Source organism: Eriocheir sinensis, chromosome 44, assembly GCF_024679095.1.
Source record: "Eriocheir sinensis breed Jianghai 21 chromosome 44, ASM2467909v1, whole genome shotgun sequence".
Taxonomy (NCBI): domain Eukaryota; kingdom Metazoa; phylum Arthropoda; class Malacostraca; order Decapoda; family Varunidae; genus Eriocheir; species Eriocheir sinensis.
The window spans coordinates 417,105-440,047 of record NC_066552.1 but is presented as its reverse complement, the minus strand read 5'-3'; the positions used below and the strand labels follow the sequence as shown (position 1 = coordinate 440,047).

The window sequence follows — 22,943 nt, the reverse complement described above, 5'->3', positions numbered from 1 at the left end:
AACTTTATTACCACAGCTTTAAACTTTACTACCACAGCTTTAAACTTTACAACAACTTTAAACTTTTTTACCACAATTTTAAACTTTATTACCACAGCTTTGAACTTTACAACAGCTTTGAACTTTACAACAGCTTTAAACTTTACAACAGCTTTAAACTTTATTACCACAGCTTTAAACTTTACAACAGCTTTAAACTTTATTACCACAGCTTTAAACTTTACAACAGCTTTAAACTTTATTACCACAGCTTTAAACTTTACAACAGCTTTAAACTTTATTACCACAGCTTTAAACTTTACAACAGCTTTAAACTTTACAACAGCTTTAAACTTTATTACCACAGCTTTAAACTTTACTACCATGTCTTCATCTCACGGCTGTTTAGATTTTTAAACACTGGATTTATAAATTTAAAGTTGCTTAGAGTTTTAAATTTTGCCTGTTTTGTCCAAATTCTCTCTCTCTCTCTCTCTCTCTCTCTCTCTCTCTCTCTCTCTCTCTCTCTCTCTCTCTCTCTCTCTCTCTCTCTCTCTCTCTCTCTCTCTCTCTCTCTCTCTCTCTCTTCATTATTTTATCTTTTCTCATTTTTTTCAATATTTTTATGATATATTTTTTCTTTGCATTTTCTGTTATTATTATTATGATTACTCTCTCTCTCTCTCTCTCTCTCTCTCTCTCTCTCTCTCTCTCTCTCTCTCTCTCTCTCTCTCTCTCTCTCTCTCTCTCTCTCTCTCTCTCTCTCTCTCTCTCTCTCTCTCTCTCCATTATTTTATCTTTTCTCATTTTTTTATATATTTGTATGATATTCTCTCTCTCTCTCTCTCTCTCTCTCTCTCTCTCTCTCTCTCTCTCTCTCTCTCTCTCTCTCTCTCTCTCTCTCTCTCTCTCTCTCTCTCTCTCTCTCTCTCTCTCTCTCTCTCTCTCTCTCTCTCTCTCTCTCTCTCTCAAAAAAATGAAGTGTCTTGCCCCCAATCCCAAAGGTTTCCTGAGAGGCTGCCAGAAAGTCACTTTACGAATCACTTTAGACACCTTTAAATCTTTGTTTTTTTGCATTGTTTCCAAAATATTTCTAGACGATACATGTGTGCATAGAGTTTTTTTTCACAGACATTACTAGCTTTAATGAGAGTGTTAGCATTTCTTAGGAGTGGATTGCCACCTTCTTGATAACCCCCAATATTATAGAGTTTGTGATCAATAGAAGTTATCAGTTATGAAATGTGTAATCAATAGGTTGGTCAGTCATGTGTATCAGCCAGCTATGTTATATTAGAGTTACATGATCAGCTACAGGGCTAACATAGTGTCCTGTCTTCAAGCTTAGAGACTTGTATGTTGCAGTGGTTCAAGCTGTCAGGTCTAGAGTTCTTATTTTTAAAGGAATCAGAGTTTTCTTAAGGTTTCCGTACTTAGTAAAGTCTGGAAATTTGCATAAAGCCATCAAAAAGAATGCATTAATTGCAACATAATATTTCTCTTTTAAGAATTTCAGTAATATTCAAATTTGTCAGTCAGCCCTTGAGAGTATAGTGTCTGTGCAGGGTTAATTAGGGCTAGGGCTGCCATGAGGTCTGTGCCGCCCCCTGACTGTGAGTGTGTGCGCAGGTGTGCCACGGGGGAGGCGTGGCAGAGCATCATGTTGTCCTGCATCAAGGGCCGCCCCTGTGACCCCAACGCCCTCAAGAATGATGCCGACAAAACATGTGGCTCCAACGTGGCGTACATATACTTTGTCACCTTCATCTTCCTCTGCTCCTTTCTGGTGAGTCTTTGTGACAGCGTACCACCCGAAATTGATCTCACTTTTGGCCACTCTCTACTTTTGTCTTATGTAGGAGCAGCGATTACCAGGCTTTTTTTTTTTTCTTATATACGCTTTTTTGTTGCCCTTGAGCCGCTTCGTTGCTGTAAAAAAAAAAAAAGGCTGTAATTGACCTCTGTTTTGGCCACTCTTTACTTTTGTCTTTCATTGGAGCAGCGACTAGCAGGCGCTTTTTTTACATTTTCTTTTTGTTGCCCTTGAGCTGCTTCGTTACTGTAAAAAAGAAAAAAAAGAAGAAGGCTGTAATTGACCTCTGTTTTGGCCACTCTCTACTTTTGTCTTATGTAGGAGCAGCGATTAGCAGGCTTTTTTTCTCCACTTTATTTTTGTTACCCTTGAGCTGCCTCGTTACTGTAAAAATTAAAGGCTGTCAGGGAGATCTTGTAATGAGTAGCCTTTTTCTTTTCATTTATCTTTCCATCTCAGCGCCTTACCTAGCAGAGTGGATGTGATTCATTTCCTCAAAAGCTGATAAAGGAACGCCCTTAACCTGTCCGCTGCGACTGGCATGGATTTGGCTTTCACTGGTAGCCTGGTAACACATACTCCCAGGTCTTTCCCCTGCCTCTGTGGTGGATAGTGGAGTGTTTCCCATGTGGTATTGGTGTGCTGGATATCCCTTCACTGGCAGCCTGGTAACACACACTCCCACGTCTTTCTCTGCCTCTGTGGTGGATAGTGGAGTGTTTCCCATGTGGTATTGGTGTGCTGGATATCCCTTCACTGGCAGCCTGGTAACACACACTCCCACGTCTTTCTCTGCCTCTGTGGTGGATAGTGGAGTGTTTCCCATGTGGTATTGGTGTGCTGGATATCCCTTCACTGGTAGCCTGGTAACACACACTCCCACGTCTTTCTCTGCCTCTGTGGTGGATAGTGGAGTGTTTCCCATGTAGTATTGGTGTGCTGGATATCCCTTCACTGGCAGCCTGGTAACACACACTCCCAAGTCTTTCTCTGCCTCGGTGGTGGATAGTGGAGTGTTTCCCATGTGGTATTGGTGTGCTGGATATTCCCTCCCAAGGTGCAGGACTTTACATTTTTCTTCATTGAATTGTAGCAGCCAGTTTTTGTTCCATTCCTGTAGCTTGGTGATGTCTTCTTGTAGGGGATCCACAGTCAAGGGGTTAAGGATCACAATGTTGTGTTTCTCTCCAGATGTTGAATCTTTTCGTTGCTGTCATCATGGACAACTTTGATTACTTGACCAGAGACTCGTCCATCCTAGGAGCCCATCACCTGGATGAATTCATCCGGATATGGGCCGAGTATGATCCAAATGCCACGTAAGTGTCTCCTCAGTCTGGGGCGTATTACTAGACATTTCATCGCCAAAGTTCACATATTTGACAAGGCTTTCATAGGAGTTTTGAGCATTTCCATAAGTAGTTTTATGACCCTGGTGGTAGTTTGACGTTTCCTCTGTACCAAGAACCTAAAGAAACACTCATTAGAACCCGATTGACCCTCTTTGACCTTTAGAAATAGTTGATGTGAGAAGCAAGTGTGTCTCATAATACCGACCATAGTCTTACTTGATAAATGATTAACAGGGTTGCTCAGTTTGATAATGACAACTTGCCAATTGTATACCAGTTGTGCACAAATTGCTTGCACTGTTGTTCTTGCATCGCTAATCTTTGTTTGCTGACTCACTTTCAGAGGGAGAATCCACTATTCAGAAATGTACGACATGCTGAGGAACATGGACCCGCCATTGGGCTTTGGAAACAAGTGTCCCTACAGACTGGCATACAAGAAACTTATACGAATGAACATGCCGCTAAATGACGAAGGAAAGGTGAGGTTCTGCTGTTTGAGTCTGTCCTCGTATGGCAAGTTTCATAACCCTTAAATCACCTTAGTCACCCTCCTCTGCACCAATTCTAACATTCTTATATCCATTCTGTAGTAAGGTGACCAGGACTGAAGCACATAATCAAGATGAGGTCTAACTAATGCTAAATATAGTTTGAGGAAGACTTTGGCGCTTCTGTTGCTTACGCTCCTTGAAATAGAACTTGAAATAAAAGTCTCCTTGCTACTCCCTGCGCAACACTTAAGTTTAATGCCAGAAGGTTTGATGTGTGTTCCTTCAAAATCTGATAATTGTGTACTCAGCAAGTTAACTAAAATGCACCTTAACCACTTGACTGCGGATTTTCCTACACGATGACATTGACAGGAAGATATTGATGTCGTTATAAATGAAGGAGTCTTTTATGGAACTCTGGTACTGTTTGGAAATATCTCACTGAATTTAATAAGCTTTTAGAATGATTTCAAAACCTAAACATTTCCAAGGAACTTTTTTTTTATATATATTTTCCAGTGCTGTATTGAAGACCCACAAGCATTACTTTTCCAATAGTATAAAAAAATGACTATTTAAACCACAGAATTGTTCCTATAATCACAACAAATGCCAAGTTGTTAACCCATCCGCTGCAATTGGCACGGATTTGGCCTTCACTGGTAGCCTTGTAATATACATTCCCTGGTCTTTCTCTGGCTCTGTGGTGGATTAGTGGAGTGTTTCCCATGTGGTATTGGTGTGCTGGATATCCCCTCCCCAGGTGCAGGACTTTACATTTTTCTTCATTGAATTTTAGCAGCCACTTTTTTGTTCCACTCCTGTAGCTTGGTGATGTCTTCTTGTAGGAAATCTGCAGTCATGGAGTTACGATGCATTTTAGTTAACTTGCCAAGTATACGATGATCAGATTTTGAAGGAACGGACGTCCTCCCGAAACTGACCCCTCTTTCGGCCACCTCCTTGGATCCTTTTTTAGGAGCAGCGAGGAGCGGGCTATTTTTTTATTTTTTTATTATTGTTTCCTTTTTTGTGTGCCTTTGAGCTATCTCCTTTGTTGTAAAAAAAAAAAAAACTTCTGGCATTAACCCGGCAGCAGCGACGGGCCAAATTTGTGGCTTTATCATGTAGCAGCGACGGGCCAAATTTGTGCCATAATTTAAACCCCCCAAAATAAATGATACATAATCTGATCACAAATGCTTTGATATATATTATGAAATGATTTGTGTGAGGGGTGATTTTTTCTCATTTTTCTCACTTGGGGAGACCATTAACCCATCTGCTGTGACTGGCAAGGATTTGGCTTTCACTGGTAGCCTGGTAACATACATTCCCAGGTCTTTCTTTGCCTCTGTGGTGGATAGTGGAGTGTTTCCCATGTGGTATTGGTGTGCTGGATATCCTCCCAAGGTGCAGGACTGTACATTTTTCTTCATTGAATAGTATAAGCCACTTTTTGTTCCATTCCTGTAGCTTGGTGATGTCTTCTTGTAGGAAATCCGCAGTCAAGGGGTTAAAAAACATGATCCCTGCTGCTACCAGGTTAAACTTAGGCGTTGCGCAGGGAGTGGCAAGTCACCTGTCCAACTGAAGCCGACGCGCTCTTCTGACTCTTCATTCTGTGCTACTGGCAGGCGTTTGTTTTCTCGCTCTCTGTGCCCCTCAGCTGATACCTCGGCTGTCGGAAAAGGGTGAAAATTTCCGCGTTCCTTCACCCTCACGGCACAATCATCCCCCCCCCACCCCCCACCCCTTTGTCCTCCTCTTCCTCTCTCCCCTCCTCCCTTTGCCTCCTCTTCCTCTCTTCCCTCCCTTTTCCTCTTTCCTTCTCCCTTTTCCTCCTCTGTTTCCTCCTCTTCCTCCCTTTTATCTTCTCTTCTCCCTTTTCCTCCTCTTCTTCCCTTTTATCTTCTTCCCTTCTCCCTTTTCCTCCTCTGTTTCCTCCTCTTCCCTTCCCTAAACATGACCCTCCCCTTAATCCCCCTTCCCAGCTCCAGGCATTGTCGTGTTTCCCGTTTCCCATCAGGTCCATTTCACCACAACCTTATTTGCCCTGATCCGAGAAAACTTGTGCATAAAAATGAGACCTGCCGAGGAGATGGACCAAGCCGACAGTGAGCTGCGGCACACCATTAAGAAGATTTGGCCCATCCAGGCGAAGAAGAACCTAAACTTGATTGTGCCTCCTGATGACGGTAAGTACGAATGAAGCCAAAGCTCGTAAAGTCGTGCAAGTTGTGTGGCTTAGCTTGTATACGTGTTTCTTCTTGCCATTTGTGTCGCCCGCGTCTTGTCAGGTCAGCCTAGTTGTTGCCGAACACAGTGATAGTTACGAGGGATAGTTAGTGATAGTTACAAGGGATAGTTATGTGATAGTTACGAGGGATAGTTAGTGATAGTTACAAGGGATAGTTATGTGATAGTTACGAGGGATAGTTACGAGCTGAGAGTTTTGTTAGTCTAGCCAAGTTATCTCCTAGTGCAGTGGAAGTTAAAGTGGTACAAGGGAAGAAAATGTGTTGAATAAATGCTAGGACTCCTTCCCAGTTACAAGCTGAGAGGAGTTATGAAAATAGAACCAGGTAAGTGTAGAAACGTGTCTCTCTATATTACAGAAGATGAGAGTAGAGTGCACAAGGCATAGCATTATTATTCTTTCATTTATTAGGCAGCCAATGACGTGATATCTCTCCCTACAGAACATAAGTATGAGAAGTTGTGTAGAAACGTGTCTCTATATATTCCAGAAAATGAAAGTAGAGTGCACAAGACATTATTTTTTCCGTTTATGGTGCAATGACGTGAGAAGCTGTGTAGAAACGTGTCTCTATATATTCCAGAAGATGAAAGTAGAGTGCACAAGACATTATTTTTTCCGTTTATGCAGCCAATGACGTGATATCTCTCCCTGCAGAACTTAAATATGAGAAGCTGACGGTGGGAAAGATATACGGTGGTCTTCTCATCCTAGAAAATTGGAAAACAACTCGCTTTGGCCAGATCCAGCCGTCAGGAGGCTTGGTTAGTATGCTGCTCATGAGTCTCTGCTTGTGGGTGATGCAGTAGAGCCGTCATTTCCCTAACCATAGTCTCTTCATGTTGTAATCAGGATTGGCATTCGTGACGTGAAAAAATGAGGTCCTGTTTTTGTCTAGTGTGAAAATCCTGATTATGACATCTTTCCAGCATTTGTTTACTTTTCACATCACCATTTCTTTACAGTATGCTTCAAAACTTCTAATTTTTTTTTTTTAACCCTTAGGAAATATCAGGAGTTGTTTTGCCCTGTATATACATAAGGACTCTCAAAAATCTTACAGGATGAAATTGAGGATGCTTTTGAAAATGTAGTGAATGAGGATGAGGAGGAGGATGAGGAGGAAAAGTTTGAGTCTACCGAGGACATTTTGTGCGGGGAGGGAGAACAGCTCCTCACTAACATGGAAAAGTCCGAGAATGTAGTCTTCGAGGACACGGATGATATTGAGGACACAGAGCAAACCGAGGAACAGGAGGAGGATTCTGAATCAGTAAGACGGCTGCCCTCGGCCTAACGTTTGGTGTGCGCTAGATGTTGTGCTTCCCTTGCTCTGATGCTTAAATGTCACCCGCGTGTCTCACCGTAAGACACGCAGCGCACATCAGTACTGGCTCCTCTTCCCGGCATAGCTCTTGTGATTGGCTAGTACTTGACATCCGTACATACTGATCATTGTTGGTGCCGCCAGAAGACAGAGCTTCATCACTCAACATGCAGTAGCTTGTAACATAGAGTTAAAAGTATTTATCCAACCCAGTCACTACTTCCCATATCAACAGTAGTTATGCAATGATGAAGCCCTCAGTTGCTATTGTGTTTATCAGTATCTCCTTGAGTACAGCAATGATAGATAACTAATACAAACTCATTATGAAGGACAGCAAAATATAGAGAATCTATATACTCAACATGCCACTTTTGCAGGCAGCCCTGCCTCTCATGTTCTTCTTGCCGTCAGTTAGCAAAGAAATACATTGAGTGGAATTACATCAACATGTTTCCTAAAGAGCTTGGGTAATGACAGATCACACTTTATGGAACTGCGGCAAATGTTTTCATTGAGGTGCATATTTCTAATAATGGACAGTTAAGGGAACCTGCAGGCACTCTGCCTGAATAAGTATATTTTTTACAGCTGTTTGATTTTCTTCATTCATTTGGCTGTGAATAAGAGTGTTCATTTAAAGAACTTCTCTAAGACAAAGTCAGGCCTCCATCAGCCCCCTTGCTGCACGTTTTTTCTCAGTAGGTAAAAAATTTACTCACTTAAATGCATTCCTTGGAAATGTTTAGAACTATTGAATTTCCAGTGTTGACCATTTCTCTATTCGTGTGAAACAAAACCTTTGCTCTCTACATATATCTAATGAAGATATTGTTTGTATCAAACTGAGGAGGAGCTTCAACCCAGTGAGCTCTCAAGGCATTATCTTATCCCTTGAGTGGTCAGCAGGCAGTGAAGGAAACCTGTGAAGGGTCCGACCCCCCTGCCACGCTTCAGAGAGTGGTGACGGCCACTAAAAGCAGTGCATGTGTCAGGCTTTCTCAAAGTCAAGTGCCTGTAGGTTTCCTTAACATGGTCAGAGAAACAATATTTACACTGATGAATAGTAAGTCATTAAAACTAGACTCACAAACATACCTTAGACAGACTCCTAGTCAGTCATCAGCATTTTAAGAGTGCACTCAGTAACACATTAGCCAAGAGACTTGCAACTTGCGAGCGTCAGAGTCGTGCATCGGGGCAGCCAGGCCACCCGTACACTAGCGCTAGAGGCCAGTCCGGCCGTCCACTGTACTACAGTTTAAGTAATGCAAGAGTATCTTGGTTATGAAGCCACATCACTTAAATTGAACCTTTAACAACAATTATTCACTTTAAAATAGCACTTGATTACATTGATGTTTTGTATTACATGATTTATAATCCATTATCTTGGAAGTACTTGAGCATTATTAAATATGTAACTTATTTTACACTCACTGGAATTCTTAACATTTTTGTTCAATAATCAGCTAAAGTTGAGCTCCAGATTCTTGTCATTCCTTACACAGTGTAAAAAACTGCTCTGCTCAAGTAGTTCAAAGTGAATTAGTGAGAAGAGAATTAGAGAATCATGTCATTTGGTTGACTGACATGACAAACTGTTCATCATGCTGCTGTAGGCTGCCCATGTGTTTTGCAATATCATCATCATTAGAGTTCCAGAGTTTCACATGTTTTAGTGTAGTTGTGTGCTTGAGAAACAGTGTTGGTAAGTGATATACTCTTTTTTAAATAGAAAATGTTTTTCTTAGAAATTTGTGACCCAAATAATTAGTTGTCTTCACCTCACATTCCATACAATACATAGTATACCATTTATATGAATTAGCAAACAACACCACATGCTGCATGTCATCAGTGTTACACGAAGGGTTCCAGCATTATTCACGGTGTGTTGTGGTGACGGTGTTCTCAGCCTAAAGTCTCACAGCGCTCCCATCAGGGGCAGCCTTGTTGCAGTGGCTGAGGGACTGTGATGGCTGCCCTGCTCTGCCAAGAGGGCTGAAGCATCACCCAGTCAGCACATGGCAACCATGGCCTGTGCTCCATCACGGGTGCCAGCCATGGGAGCTGAACTACTCTTGCTCATCACTGCCAGTGACAAAAGCTTGTGTTCAGCTTTTTTTCATACAATTTTGTCCAATTGTAAAGTTTTTATTTTGTTTTAGGAAGAAAGTTACAGGAATTTGATCAATCAGATTTCTCCCATGACAACAGCAGAGTAAAGCATCACTTGAGTAGACAGAAACTGAACAGCTTGATCTGAAACTGAAAAATAAAAAAACAAAACTTTTTCTGAGTGCTCCAGAGGCACCAATGATGAAACAGTTCCACATTTTTTTTCCTCTATCTTGCTGAGCATTGTGTTTTGATAATGCTGGTGCTCTGACCTCACTCCAATAATTTTTCAAAGTGCTGACCATTGTTCCCCACTCCTCACTACTCCTAGGCATGCCAGCACATTACCCCCAAGGTATCATTTACAGAAGAATTTTTATACATACTTAGTCATTTTTATATGCTAGAATTGTCTAAGCTTAGAAGAAAACTGTGTCCTTAGTATGGAGAAAGTTCTGGGAAAGAACCAGCTGAGTGCTTTCAAATGATGTTGAGAAAATAGCCAGTCTAGAAGAAGGTTGTTGATGGCAAGTCATGTAGCCCTAGCTGTTTCCCTGTGTGTGTGTGTGTGGGCCAGCTTGTCCGAGTACCTCCACCAGTGTTGTGCTGCCTCCCTTCAGCAGTCTGCCCAGAGCCGTCCTGGCCGGTAGCCGCCAGCTTCATAGACTGAATTACACTCTCGGTCATTCATGGGCACACCATGCCACGTGAAAGTCCTTCTGATCACTAAATACCTAAGTCCCAAATCAATCATTTTCTTCACTATGCACACGACATGCAATGTTTGCTTAGATTTTATTGTTTTCCATCATGATAACTGCTGGATAGTGTGAAAGCACTTTGCAGTCTTTTCAAAAGTTTTGCCATAGGCACATGCTAACATTTTTAATCTGCCACCTTGAGAGTATAAATCTTGCAGGATAAATCATGATGTTGTGTAGGTGTCTTGTGTGTGTGCCATGCTGTTGTCTGGTGAGTGAGTACTTGGCAGCTGGTGCCCGTGCCTCCCTAGCGGCTGTTGTAGTGAGTGACACACCTCGTCTCGTTGTTTTATTGCAGGAAAGAGCCGAAGCCTCCTCGATAGAAGTGGTAGTATTTTGATATTATCTTCATTTTCTTATAACAATTTCTCATTCAGCTTTCACTTTTTGCTCATGTTTGTAAAGTCTACATTCAGCAGTTTGTTGTTATGCATACTTTATGCCCACGTGATGTGATGGGAGAAACACTCAGGGCTGTTCTAGTGGCAAGACAAAGAATAGTAACTTACTGTCAAGCCGTCCAGTGACGTGCACTAAATTTTGCATCTTGGTTGACGATTGAAATTAACATTATTACACCCAAAAGTTTTCAAGGAACTTGATTTCTGATTAGTGAGCATACAATGTGGTTAATAACACCATGTGGTTGCCTTTCCCTGTCACATCATTGTCTAGTGAATTGCTTTTTATTGCATCAGCTGTGTGCTGCTCCTTCCACTGGTAAACATGTCCAGACAATAGATGTTTCAAGTCAGTTTCCATGAAGGTGTCCAGCTCATTTGATTGTTACATGCAAATTGCTTCACAAAATTCACATCACTAACAGCAGTAATTGGCTGTCTGCCGGGAACTTGACTTGCACCAAACATACGTGAACCTTGAGAACAAGACCGCTGCCGGTGCCACGAGATGGCTGGTAGGCACAAATGAGTGTTGGACACGACTCATGACTCCTCTGGGCTCTCTGTTTGTTCTGTGTTGTGTTGCTGCTCTCATCCCTTGACCTTGCCAGCCCAAGAATCTCACCACTCACTTCTTACTTCATGCCAAAAATGAACAAGAATTTTAACTTTCTGAAAACTTGAAGTAGTATATTATTAGCTTTTCTTTTGACTTCATGCTAACTGTGGTTTGACAAAAGAGACCCCAGCGCCTCCAACAAACAAACTTGGACATGACCGCGTTAGCCCACACTTCCACTGCAAGGCTCACAGTTATTGCTCACCACAAACACCCACAGAGAGGACTCCCTTCTGGCTCGCTGGGTCCTCATAATCCTACACCCAAGAGATGCATTCACTCACTCATTTTAAGCCTACTCTCGGGGTTGTCAATAAGAGCATATGTATACACACACACACACACACACATACATACACACATATATGCACTTTTGTACATACATCTAGCTTGCTGAACACCTCCAAAAGTCCCCAGTGTTGCAGGTCTCAGGAGTGTGCATACAACTGAGTAATGAAAGCAAGGACAGTTGAGTATGACCAGGCAGCTGCTAGAGCCTGCATGTTATAGCCAGCCATTGCCCCTAGCGTGTACACTGCCTGGACCATAGTCACCCTCGCTACCCTCACCTCAGAGACGCTTCCATCCAGATCATTTTTGTGTGCACATTCATGATGAATCCTACAAAAGCGATCTTGTTGGAAGGATGTATTATACTTTACACAGTTTTATTATCAAACGAGTATCTATTCTTAATTTTACCATAAATACCTGAGTAACTGAATGGACTTGGTTTTCCAAAGTTTTACCAATTAAGTAACCAAGTTATATGCTACCACTTTTTATAATGTTCCACATAATTATTAGTGTTATTGGATATTGCCCAAATGCAGTTATTGGTTAGGTTTTTCACTAGTGGTGTGATCTTGATCTAGTGATTGACTATGGGTAGTGACACACATGCTAGAATACTAAAAAAGTACCCACAATGCATCTGCTAAATCATTCGTACAAATACATTTGAAAAAAGGCACTAAGAAATCTACTATGTATTTTGGGACATTCTTTATTATTTTATCTCCCCTTTTGTGTGTTGAGCTATTTTCTCTCTCCTGTTTAGGGTTTTTCCATCACAAATTGAAAATGAAGAACACATCATACTGGTGTTTGTGGATGGCGGTTGTAGTGTGAAATCCTTTGCTATGAATTACCACATGCAGATTTTCTACCTAGAGTCAGTTTTTCAAAGAAGGGATCTCGCAAGTCTTATAATTTGATAGGGGCAAGATTACTCATTCTACCATAGTGAATGTAAGTCTGTGATCCTGTGAGTAGGCCAGCCTAGTGCTCGCTGGCAGAGGCTGTCTGGCCCAGCAAGAGTTTGATCAGAGTTCAGTGAGAGATGACTGTCCTGCCTCCACCCCTAATGGCCTTCTTTCTCTTTCATCCTGCATTTGATTGGTTTCTTTATTTCTGTTGTTATTGATGTTTATGAATATCACTGAAGTTGTCACAAAGCCTTATATTGATTTTATGTTTGTAGGAGTTCGAAAATGGAAGCTCAGTTGAAGCTTGCTGAGGGACTAACCCTCCAGCCTTGCTGTACATGATGGTGCTCAATGCTCCTCAAGGTTACAACTAGTTACAGTAGCTTGTGATGACATAAGTTCTCTGATGCACAAGGATAGTCATGTTTTCAAAGCATACGTCAGCTAAAGCTTCCATGCTTCGGGCACTTCACCTTCCCTTGACCCCCAATGGTGGCACCACAGAAGCCCAGTTTGTTTGAGCGGCTGATGGGCATAGCAGCACCAGCAGCTCCCCCCAAGAGTGTCAACGCCTCAAGGACAAGTCTCTCTCGCTCCATCGACGAGCAGCAGGACTCCCAGGGACGGCAGAGCCGGCAGGACAGCCTCACCCATTCCAACGTAAGGTAGGGCGTCTCTGGCTCCCGCCTGCCACCTGCCTCCAGCCCTAGCCAGTGAACTCTGTCATGGGACATGTTGTTTGATATATGATGACAATATAAGCCAAGAAGCTTGTGATTATTGTAAACTGTAAGGCAGCCACCACACCTGTTCACCATTGAAAGGCACATTACCTGGATGCTGGTTCACATTGCTAACAAGTGTACACACTCAAGATGTTACATTGCCTCAAAGACTTAAGTTTTCAAGCTGCACACTGCTGTGATGGCTGTCATTCTCTCGAGAGTGAGGCAGTATTTTGAAAGCTCATCATTCTTCAATTTCTCCACTTTACAGCATAGATAATGTACTTGGTAGTGACAAAGGGTCGAAAAAAACCCTGGCGTTGTTGTTGGGAGGCAGTAGTTCCCAGCGTGGCTCTGACCACGACGTGTCGAGTGTGGCCGGCTGGCAGGTTTGGTGCTAGCCATCCTCGCGTTGCATGGTGTCAACATGTTCACTGCCGCATGGCTAGGCTCACCACCCTCACTTCTAGCTTGGCTCAAACACACTTGGAAACATGGTTTTTACTAGGGGAAAGGCATTTCTTGCTATGAAAAGGGGAGGTATTAAACAGTTCTAGAAGTAAACTATAAAACTTCTGTATAGTATTTCAATAAATTTAATATTTAAAGTTAACAGCTCCTTAACTCTTGCTACAACATAAAGATGTTTGTGCTCACAGAGCTTCAAGCCCTGAGCAAACACTCTTGGCTGACAGTTTTTAGCTGGTGTGTAATGTATCATCAACTGATCAACACATTGAAAAGAAATATAATTTTGGGAAACTAAGTTTAATTGCATATTAATTTTCAAATCGAGGAAAGTTCTCTAATCAGCCTTCATTCATTGTTAATGGGCGTGCAGTGTTCCAGGTGTGGGGGAGAGTTTGTGTTGGGTGGTCAGCACTTACTGCTGGAGTAGGAGTGTTGTGGGCTGCGCCGCCGAGGCAGCTCATGGGGGACAGACTTTACAGGAAAATCAACATCAGGATTTAAGTTTTTTTCTTTAGCTCACTTGCTAGTTAAATTTCAACTTTGGCCATTTTATAAAAGAAATCCTAAATAAACATGAATATTAAAAATATTTACATCATCATGCCTTCATACAGATTTTTGAAACACTGATACAATCAAAGCTGAATATTCTTGTGGCAAATGGTTAAAATGACTCCTTTGTTTATCAGCTAAAAGTCTGCATCAAACATTTCCTCTAAAATTGAGCAAATTCATGTTTACCATTGACCAAAGTGACTGTACAAAGCAAACTCACAGTGTCTCCATCCATGTCTCTGTCTGTCCCCGTGAGTGCCTGGCCTGGGCGGTGCCACCTACCATTGTCTCTTGGACATTAACTGTTTGTTCAACTTGCCAAAACTTCCTGGTGTTTTTTCAAGCTGAGAATTCTCCTCTGCTGTCTTTTTTTTAGTGTATATTTGTGGCATCACCAACGAGCTTGTGATAGTTTGATAGAATGACTCAGGTCTGTTTTACAACCCTTGCGTAGACTTGGCGAGAGTGCTGATCAAAAGCTCTGGACTTGGTACTTGACGTCACAAATGATCTCCTAAACGCTTGTTATCCTGTTAGTGCTAGAGTGACAAACTTAGTCCTGGAATATTTTCTTAGACACGAGGTGGTTTGTAATGACGCTTTAGCCGAGAATTAGGTTGTTTAGCCGAGGACAACAAATTTTACCTGTAGAATAGACTACATTTTGAGAGTTGAAAGGATCAAGCGTAGGGTAAATTAGATTTCTAGTGATCCCTTGAATTTTGTTGGTGTCAGAGTTACTGTAGACTTAGCCTTTGCGTGGTATGCCTCATAGTGAAGACGTTTTTGAAGTACATGAAGGTTACAGTACAGTGATGGATGCTGTCTTCCCCTTTCTGATCTAGAATAGATTTGTTAGAAACTACCATTATGTAACAGTGGCTTAACATTTTATACATAGAACAATAGCGTTGTAGTACCAGTGATGCAGTCAGAGTGTTTATTCTGCTGTTTCCATAGCCTCTGAATGTTTTCCTGTGGCAGGCGGTAATCGAGGGGTTTCTGTCAGGAGGTTGAAGTGTCAGTGACTGGCCTGGTCAGCAGGAGTACAAAGTGTCTTGCCAGCAGCCCCTCGCTTGCCTGGCTCTGCTGCACTGCTGTTTTACACTTCTGATGTAGTGTGAGATCGTTTCTATGAACTGACAATGTGACTTTGTAATGGGTCTGTATTAAATTAGTACTAGTAATGTTTTCAAATAGATGGTCTTTTTCAAGTACAAGTATATAATCTGTTTTCATATTTTTTCGTGTTGATGTTTTTGTTGTTAGATAGAACATCATTTTTACCTTTTGTTTTTTGAGTGTAAGTCTATCTGTGGTCACCAGTAATGAAGGAGATTGCCCTCCCTTGCTCACACGTTCAGTGGCACAAGGTTAACATGCCATCCCACAGCCGTGAGTGTTCCGTGTGCCTCTCATCAGCCCTCTTACTCATTGACATACTTTTCAGTTGTCTATCATAAGCACAGTATTTCTTAGAACCTCACTTAACTGTGTGTGTGTGTGTGTGTGTGTCTGTGTGTGTGTGTGTGTGTGTGTGTGTGTGAAATGCCAAGTAGCTGAAGGAATAAGGACTTCATAATTTTTTATAATCCATTTTAACTGTAAAGGGGATATTTCTGACCACCCTCAGGTACATAATTAGACATCACATGTATATGCTCCACAGTCTTTCTTTCTATCTAGGTTCAGACACGCCGGCAACACTCGTCTTGGCTTGCCACGGCTATGACCTCTCACGTCCACCACACCATTGTAATTTCTCATCAACTTACTCACTCACTCCCACCACTGTTGCCAGATTATCGTACTCAGAGCTTAGTATTTACCGGTTTCCGACGCATAATTATTGCCTAAATACATCAGAAATTAACTATCTTAACGATAACTATTAGTGAATCTCGTTATTTGGGGTCAGAAGTTGGTAAATATAAAACACTGAGTATGACAGTCTGGCAACATTGACTCTCGCTCTATCATTGCTGCCTCCCCAGAGTCAGGAGGCAGATTTTCTAGCCAACAGCCACACACATATCCTACACATCACTGACCTCCGCGGTATAGAGGTCGGCAGACTTGGCCATGAACGCACAGGACCAGAATCAAATCCCAGCCTGGGCCTTCCAGCTTATTAAGTCTTAGCCTTTCAGCAACACAGAAACTTCATCAGCATCCTTCCAGAATCATTGAGCTGTGGAGCTAATCAAGTGTTTCTTTAAGTTGAGCACAGGACACATTCTCAGTCGCACTTGAAGTTGAGCACAGGACACATTCTCAGTCATGCTTGAAGTTGAGCACAGGACACATTTTCAGTTGCACTTGAAGTTGAGCACAGGACACATTCTCAGTCATACTTGAAGTTGAGCACAGGACACATTTTCAGTTGCACTTGAAGTTGAGCACAGGACACATTCTCAGTCATACTTGAAGCTGAGCACAGGACACATTCTCAGTCATACTTGAAGCTGAGCACAGGACACATTCTCAGTCATACTTGAAGCTGAGCACAGGACACATTCTCAGTCGCACTTGAAGTTGAGCACAGGACACATTCTCAGTCATACTTGAAGTTGAGCACAGGACACATTCTCAGTTGCACTTGAAGTTGAGCACAGGACGCATTCTCAGTCATACTTGAAGTTGAGCACAGGACACATTCTCAGTTGCACTTGAAGTTGAGCACAGGACACATTCTCAGTTGCACTTGAAGTTGAGCACAGGACACATTCTCAGTCATACTTGAAGTTGAGCACAGGACACATTCTCAGTCATACTTGAAGTTGAGCACAGGACACATTCTCAGTTGCACTTGAAGTTGAGCACAGGACACATTCTCAGTCATACTTGAAGCTGAGCACAGGACACATTCTCAGTCATACTTGAAGTTGAGCACAGGACACATTCTCAGTTGCACTTGAAGTTGAGCACAGGACACATTCTCAGTCATACTTGAAGCTGAGCACAGGACACATTCTCAGTCGCACTTGAAGTTGAGCACAGGACACATTCTCAGTCGCACTTGAAGTTGAGCACAGGACACATTCTCAGTCATACTTGAAGTTGAGCACAGGACACATTCTCAGTCGCACTTGAAGTTGAGCACAGGACACGCTCTCAGTCATACTTGAAGTTGAGCACAGGACACATTCTCAGTCATACTTGAAGTTGAGCACAGGACACATTCTCAGTCGCACTTGAAGTTGAGCACAGGACACGCTCTCAGTCATACTTGAAGTTGAGCACAGGACACATTCTCAGTCATACTTGAAGCTGAGCACAGGACACATTCTCAGTCGTACACCGTTTGCGAACTCATCACTCATTTAGCTGTAGTGTCGCCTTGAGGTTGACAGGAGTTTCATCTCAGTTCTGTTCCTGTCAACGATTTTTTTTTTATACCTTGCCGATCACTGACACAAAACTAGTCATTTCATTGTGATTATTTAGTTGGATTTTTATGTTTGTTCAGTCCTGAGTGTCACTGAGAAGAGAAATTCATGCCAAAGAATGGGATCAGATACTATGCCGTTTGATATAGACCCAGGCTGAGTGTTAGTCGGTGTCAGAGTGAGGTCATCCATGTACCTGTACCTCCTGTGACCCGGGCCTGTCCTCTGTACCCAGTAACCTGATGTTTATATGTGTTGACCATATGTGCCTCTCTTTCAGATGCATTGCCCTCCCCCACTCATCCCCTCTTATCAATGTGTGTGTTTTTCATTTCATACGACACGGTGTAATCTTATCACTCCTACCATGGATCTTGCTTTGGTTGGTTTTCGTTCTAATCCATTGATTTGTTTTCCTTTTCTATTGATTCCCATATTTATTTTTGTGCCCATGTTGTCCTGTTTTGTCTAACCGCTCTCCTGAGCCCAAACGCTCACACCAGACCGCCAAGCTAGATTTTCCACACCAACACTTTGTGCCAGTGTCCCAGAAACCATGAGTGTGTTTTGTGGCCTTTTTCTCAGTGCCTGATGGTGACTTGTCCAGTTATCTTTACCTCTTGAAGTTCTTTCTTCATGATGATGTTCTAGTTTGCATAAGTTACACTAGGCAAGAAAGTGACTTTACCTAACTTTAGGTTCACACTTGGTATTGCAGAAAATAGAATCAGCAAGGTAATATTTAGCATGAACAAAATCATCCATTGATATGAGGCATATGCAGTTCATCAAACACATCATTTTTTCAAAGCTACTTCAACCATTTATACACTAACAAAAGTAGCACACTCAATTACTAGCTTTTTCCCCACAGCATATGTACATGACAGTTCTTGCTTCTGAGCAGGTAGTGCGAATTCTTTGTCAACGAAGCCCTGATGGGCTTTGTTCTCTTGGAATTCTAAGATTAGTAGATTGCTAATGCTTCACTCCTGCACCAGAGACATAGTCTCGGTCACACTGTTGCTTCCCATCATACTCATGTACAGTTATCTGATAGCCACGTAGCCGTAAGTGCTCTAGGTCCTTCGTGTGTGCCCGTCTTCATGCCTCAAAGCTTTCCTATACTTCGGTCCAGTTCTGCATTTATTCTCTTGGACAGTTGGCTTTCATCTTACCAGATGTAAAAATTCTAGTCTTTGATGTGGACCACACATCCTAAGCAGGCACATCATGACTGATTAGATATACATCCATATATTCCTTACTAATCCAGTTGGGAATGCACAAGAAATTGCTGGTTCCCGGTAGAATAAGTAGTAATTTCAAGCCAAGCATAAGCACATCCTGGCAGTGTCCCCGGCCATCCCAGCAGCAGGATGGCTCAGGGCACTGAGGGCACGCAGTGTTAATCCTTCCTCGTCCTGAAGGTGGGGATGGAGCTGGCAGATGTAGTGAAGCAGGCCTCCAGACGGGGATCCCTGGCCTCGGAGGAAGGTTTCCACCTCAGACCGGAGGAATACCCAATCAACAGGTACAGGTCACGGTCACCCTCACCAGTGCGGGGCTTCCAGTCACCAACCCCTCCACACAGGTGGGGCTGCCGTGTGTTTGTACTCTTAGGCCTCTGACTTGCATGAAGATGTGAACACCAGTGAATATCTATAAAGAGAACATTTGTCGTCATGTTACTAGAGCTGTGCTGTCTCCCGTGCCAGGCGGATACGCTCGCCGACCCCCATCTGCCACAGCCCGTCACCCAGGAAATCCAACCAACACCTTCATGAACTTGGCTTCAGCGACTGTGTCAGCGATGTCGTTGACCTCGTGAAGTACGACGGCAGCAGCCACAAACGAGACAGACGAGGTGGGTGGTTCGGCTCAGTCCAGGCTGCTTGAGGAACATTAACAAGCTCACAGTTTTCTTTAAGGCTCATCACTGCTGGGTGTGGGAGGGGCAGGCTGCAGACAATCTAGCCTCTCAGCTGTTTTTCTCTCTGAAGCAGTGCGATGGAAAATTTATCTCCTAGTGACTAGTGTTTCAGGTTCTAAACCAGCTTGATGATCGTCATTGCTATTGTTAAATTTATTGAAAGCTTTCACAAATATGTAACATCAATAACACATATATTTTACTGTTACATGTTGAAGCTACAAGATGCTGTCATGAATAACCTTAACATGGATCCTCATGTAATCCCTCCTCAGCACATGACATCTTTGGACCATTGCAACTCTGCTTTGCCTCCACAGGGAAAATGTACGGCGACGGGTACGGGGCTACGTCCCCTGTGCGGCGGCGTGAGCCCCTCCCCCCCCAGCAGTGGGGCAGGAGAACCATTCGCTCCCTGTCAAACAGCCCCGATCGTCATTACATCACCACCAGACTGGACACCCGCTCCCGCAGCCCCTCGCCACCAACGGGGATGTCAGCAACGGCCATGCGCCGCGGCCGCATGCTGGAGCACTACTCTGTGTCGTTGGACTGGCGGTCGCGCAGCCCCTCGCCCCACCGCAACGCAGGCTCCAGCTACCCCACCATACCGCAGCGGAGGGGCGGGGGCCGCCGGCTGCCTCCCACTCCTAACAAGCCATCAACACTCCACCTGGGCTCCCAGTCCACTCCAGGTCACCCACCACTGCCCGGGGCAAAGTCCCCCACCAGGCAACAGCCCATCAACTTCCCCAAGCTGAACGCCTCGCCCACGCACGTGCCCAAGTTAGAAATGCCACCAGTGTTCAGAGAGAGACGGACTCCCCCCGCAGCTGAGGGCAGTGCCCGGCCCCGCGCCCCTCCGCCGGGCAAGGTGCTGCCACCGGGTGCACTGAGGCGGCCGCCCATGGCGCCCATCAGAGACCAGTACCCCTATGAGCGCCGGCCCGAGGAGCCACTAAGTTTTGAACAGGCAGTGGCCATCGGGCGGGGCACTCGCCAGCTGCCCTCACCAGCAGTGCCTAACGGGTACAAGCCAGGGCGCGACCGTGCTGTGCCACGGCTGCCGGCCCCGGTGGGGGCAGCAGGTGGGGGTGCACCCAGGAGGTCAGCCCCGGGGGTACGCCACAGTGACAGTGATGAGGACGACTGGTGCTAGTGGATCCCACAGGGTGGTGTGAGCCCCCAGACCCCACAGGGCCGCCTGGGGGGTGACATCACCCTGACTAGCAGTGCCTGGGTGAAGAGCAGGGCAGAGGCCTGGGCAGGGGAATTATCCATGGCCACAATTTTTTTTTGTGGCTTCTCTTCATGTTTGTTTTGTACCATATCCCCTACAAGTGCTTTATTTATAACATACAACAAATGTTCTATCAAATCTGTGATATTTTAATGTCACCACTACTGTAGCTCTCCTGTATGAGAGTCGTATGAATATCAAAAAAAGATAAAGCAGAATGAGATTCCTCTCATTTACTGTGAATTAAAGTCTATTCAGAGAATGCATGAGAATGTGTCAATGTTATTATGATGATTTACTACCAACTGATGCATTCCTTATGAACACTTCCTTCCCTCAACATAGATCATTATCATTCACCTTGGAACTCAAGCCAAAAGGTAAACTTTCACACGTGATAGTTGTGCGTCATTCGGCTTCATCTCATCGAGGCACCCAAACGTAACTGCAGCAGTTGTTAGTTTTCCATTTTTGTTGTGTTGGTCAACTCGAGTGTGGATCTCATATGCCGTTTAGTTCGTGAGACGTAGGATGAGTATAGTTATATTTTATTTATTGTTTTGACAGCTAGTCTAGTATTTACAGTTCACTAAAGAAGTTGAGAGTTTCTGGGTCTTGTGCGACAAGGAACAAGGTAGTGATGTCGTCTGCCAAAGTTAAGACTTTTGTACTGACATATTACTTCATGCATAGGGAGGTGGACAGGCATCCAGGTCTTTGTCTTGCTGCTATCCTTGAAGTATTCCTAACTAAGCAGGCTTACAGCTATGCTAAAAATGAGCTTCAAATGGACAGCAGGTTTTTAGACAAGTAGGATTCTATTACCTGTAGATGTTTTCTGTAAGTTGTGTTTAATCAGTCCTACTTGGAGAATAATGGTTCAAGCATTACTATCATCATCATTTTTACTGTCATTATTATTATTGTTACTATTATTATTATTATTATTATTATTATTATTATTATTATTATTATTATTATTATTATTATTATTATTATTATTATTATTATTATTATTATCATCATTAATATGTCACACTTTGACAAGTTTGTCTTGCAAAAATTGGGGCAGGATTCATCTGTTGTGAGCACCAGTTTAGAGTTCCTTTAATCCCTCCAAGCAATGATTCAGATATTTTTTCCTTATAGAGAACAACAAAAAAAACTTTTGTAATTTTCTGTCATGCTAGCAACAAACACATGAATGGGAGAAAAGATGCTTTGAAAGGAGACCACCCGCCACCTCATGTGCTCCAAGTTATGGGACATCATATTGCCTTCATCCATAGTTCCATGTAGTTGACTGACTGTCAAATGCTGCTGTGCATTATACATAGCAGTGTTGTGCAAGAGATCCACATCCTGTGCTGTGTTTAACTCATAATTTCCACAGTGGAAACAATGTTGCTGCTGTACAGCGGCAGAGCCACGTTCAGACACCAGTAGCACAGCAGTGCAGCATTCCACATGATTGCTAGAGAACATTCCTTTCATCCCGCCTCCTTTCTCTTGCTGCATGTTAATTGCAAACCATACTCTAGGCACCAGCGCAAGATTTTTTGTGTTGAATATGTTGGTGGGGAGAAGGGAGAAGGGGCTGTAGGACAAGCACTGGCCAGTGCTCATGCACGGGCTGCAGGAACAAGGAAACTGGAACATAACACTCACAATTTATCTATATATATATATATATATATATATATATATATATATATATATATATATATATATATATATATATATATATATATATATATATATATATATATATATATATATATATATATATATATATATATATATATATATATATATATATATATATATATATATATATATATATATATATATATATATATATATATATATATATATATATATATATATATATATATATATATATATATATATATATATATATATATATATATATATATATATATATATATATATATACAGTGGTGGATTCAATTTTTTAAGAACAGGTTCTCCCACTCCAAGACTTGCTAACAACAGGTTCTTATAACTTATAAGTAAAAGGTGTTCATGGGTGAAAAATTGAGAACCCCTGATTTGAGCTAAGAGTAACAACCGGTTCTCGGGATTAAAGAAATTCTTAGAACAGGTTCTTATGAACTGGTGCGAACTGGCTGAATCCCATCACTGTATATATACATACATATATATATATATATATATATATATATATATATATATATATATATATATATATATATATATATATATATATATATATATATATATATATATATATACACACACACACACACACAC

At 42.5% G+C, this 22,943-nt stretch overlaps 1 protein-coding gene across 34 annotated transcripts in view; it reads left to right on the top strand.

Annotated features, from left to right (window-relative positions):
• Positions 1-22,328, top strand: part of LOC126980236 (voltage-dependent calcium channel type A subunit alpha-1-like) — a 209,962-nt gene extending 187,634 nt beyond the window's left edge. For 27 of the 34 annotated variants that reach the window (XM_050829889.1, XM_050829899.1, XM_050829875.1 and 24 more), the window contains 10 exons: positions 1,609-1,765; positions 2,984-3,111; positions 3,488-3,626; positions 5,668-5,836; positions 6,556-6,662; positions 6,962-7,171; positions 12,840-12,995; positions 18,906-19,069; positions 19,194-19,342; positions 19,729-22,328. In XM_050829889.1, coding sequence (XP_050685846.1) covers positions 1,609-1,765; positions 2,984-3,111; positions 3,488-3,626; positions 5,668-5,836; positions 6,556-6,662; positions 6,962-7,171; positions 12,840-12,995; positions 18,906-19,069; positions 19,194-19,342; positions 19,729-20,567 — 2,218 coding nt within the window. In that variant the 3' untranslated portion in view covers positions 20,568-22,328. The other 7 variants (XM_050829900.1, XM_050829894.1, XM_050829891.1 and 4 more) reach the window with 6 other exon arrangements.
• Positions 22,329-22,943: the final 615 nt, after the last annotated feature.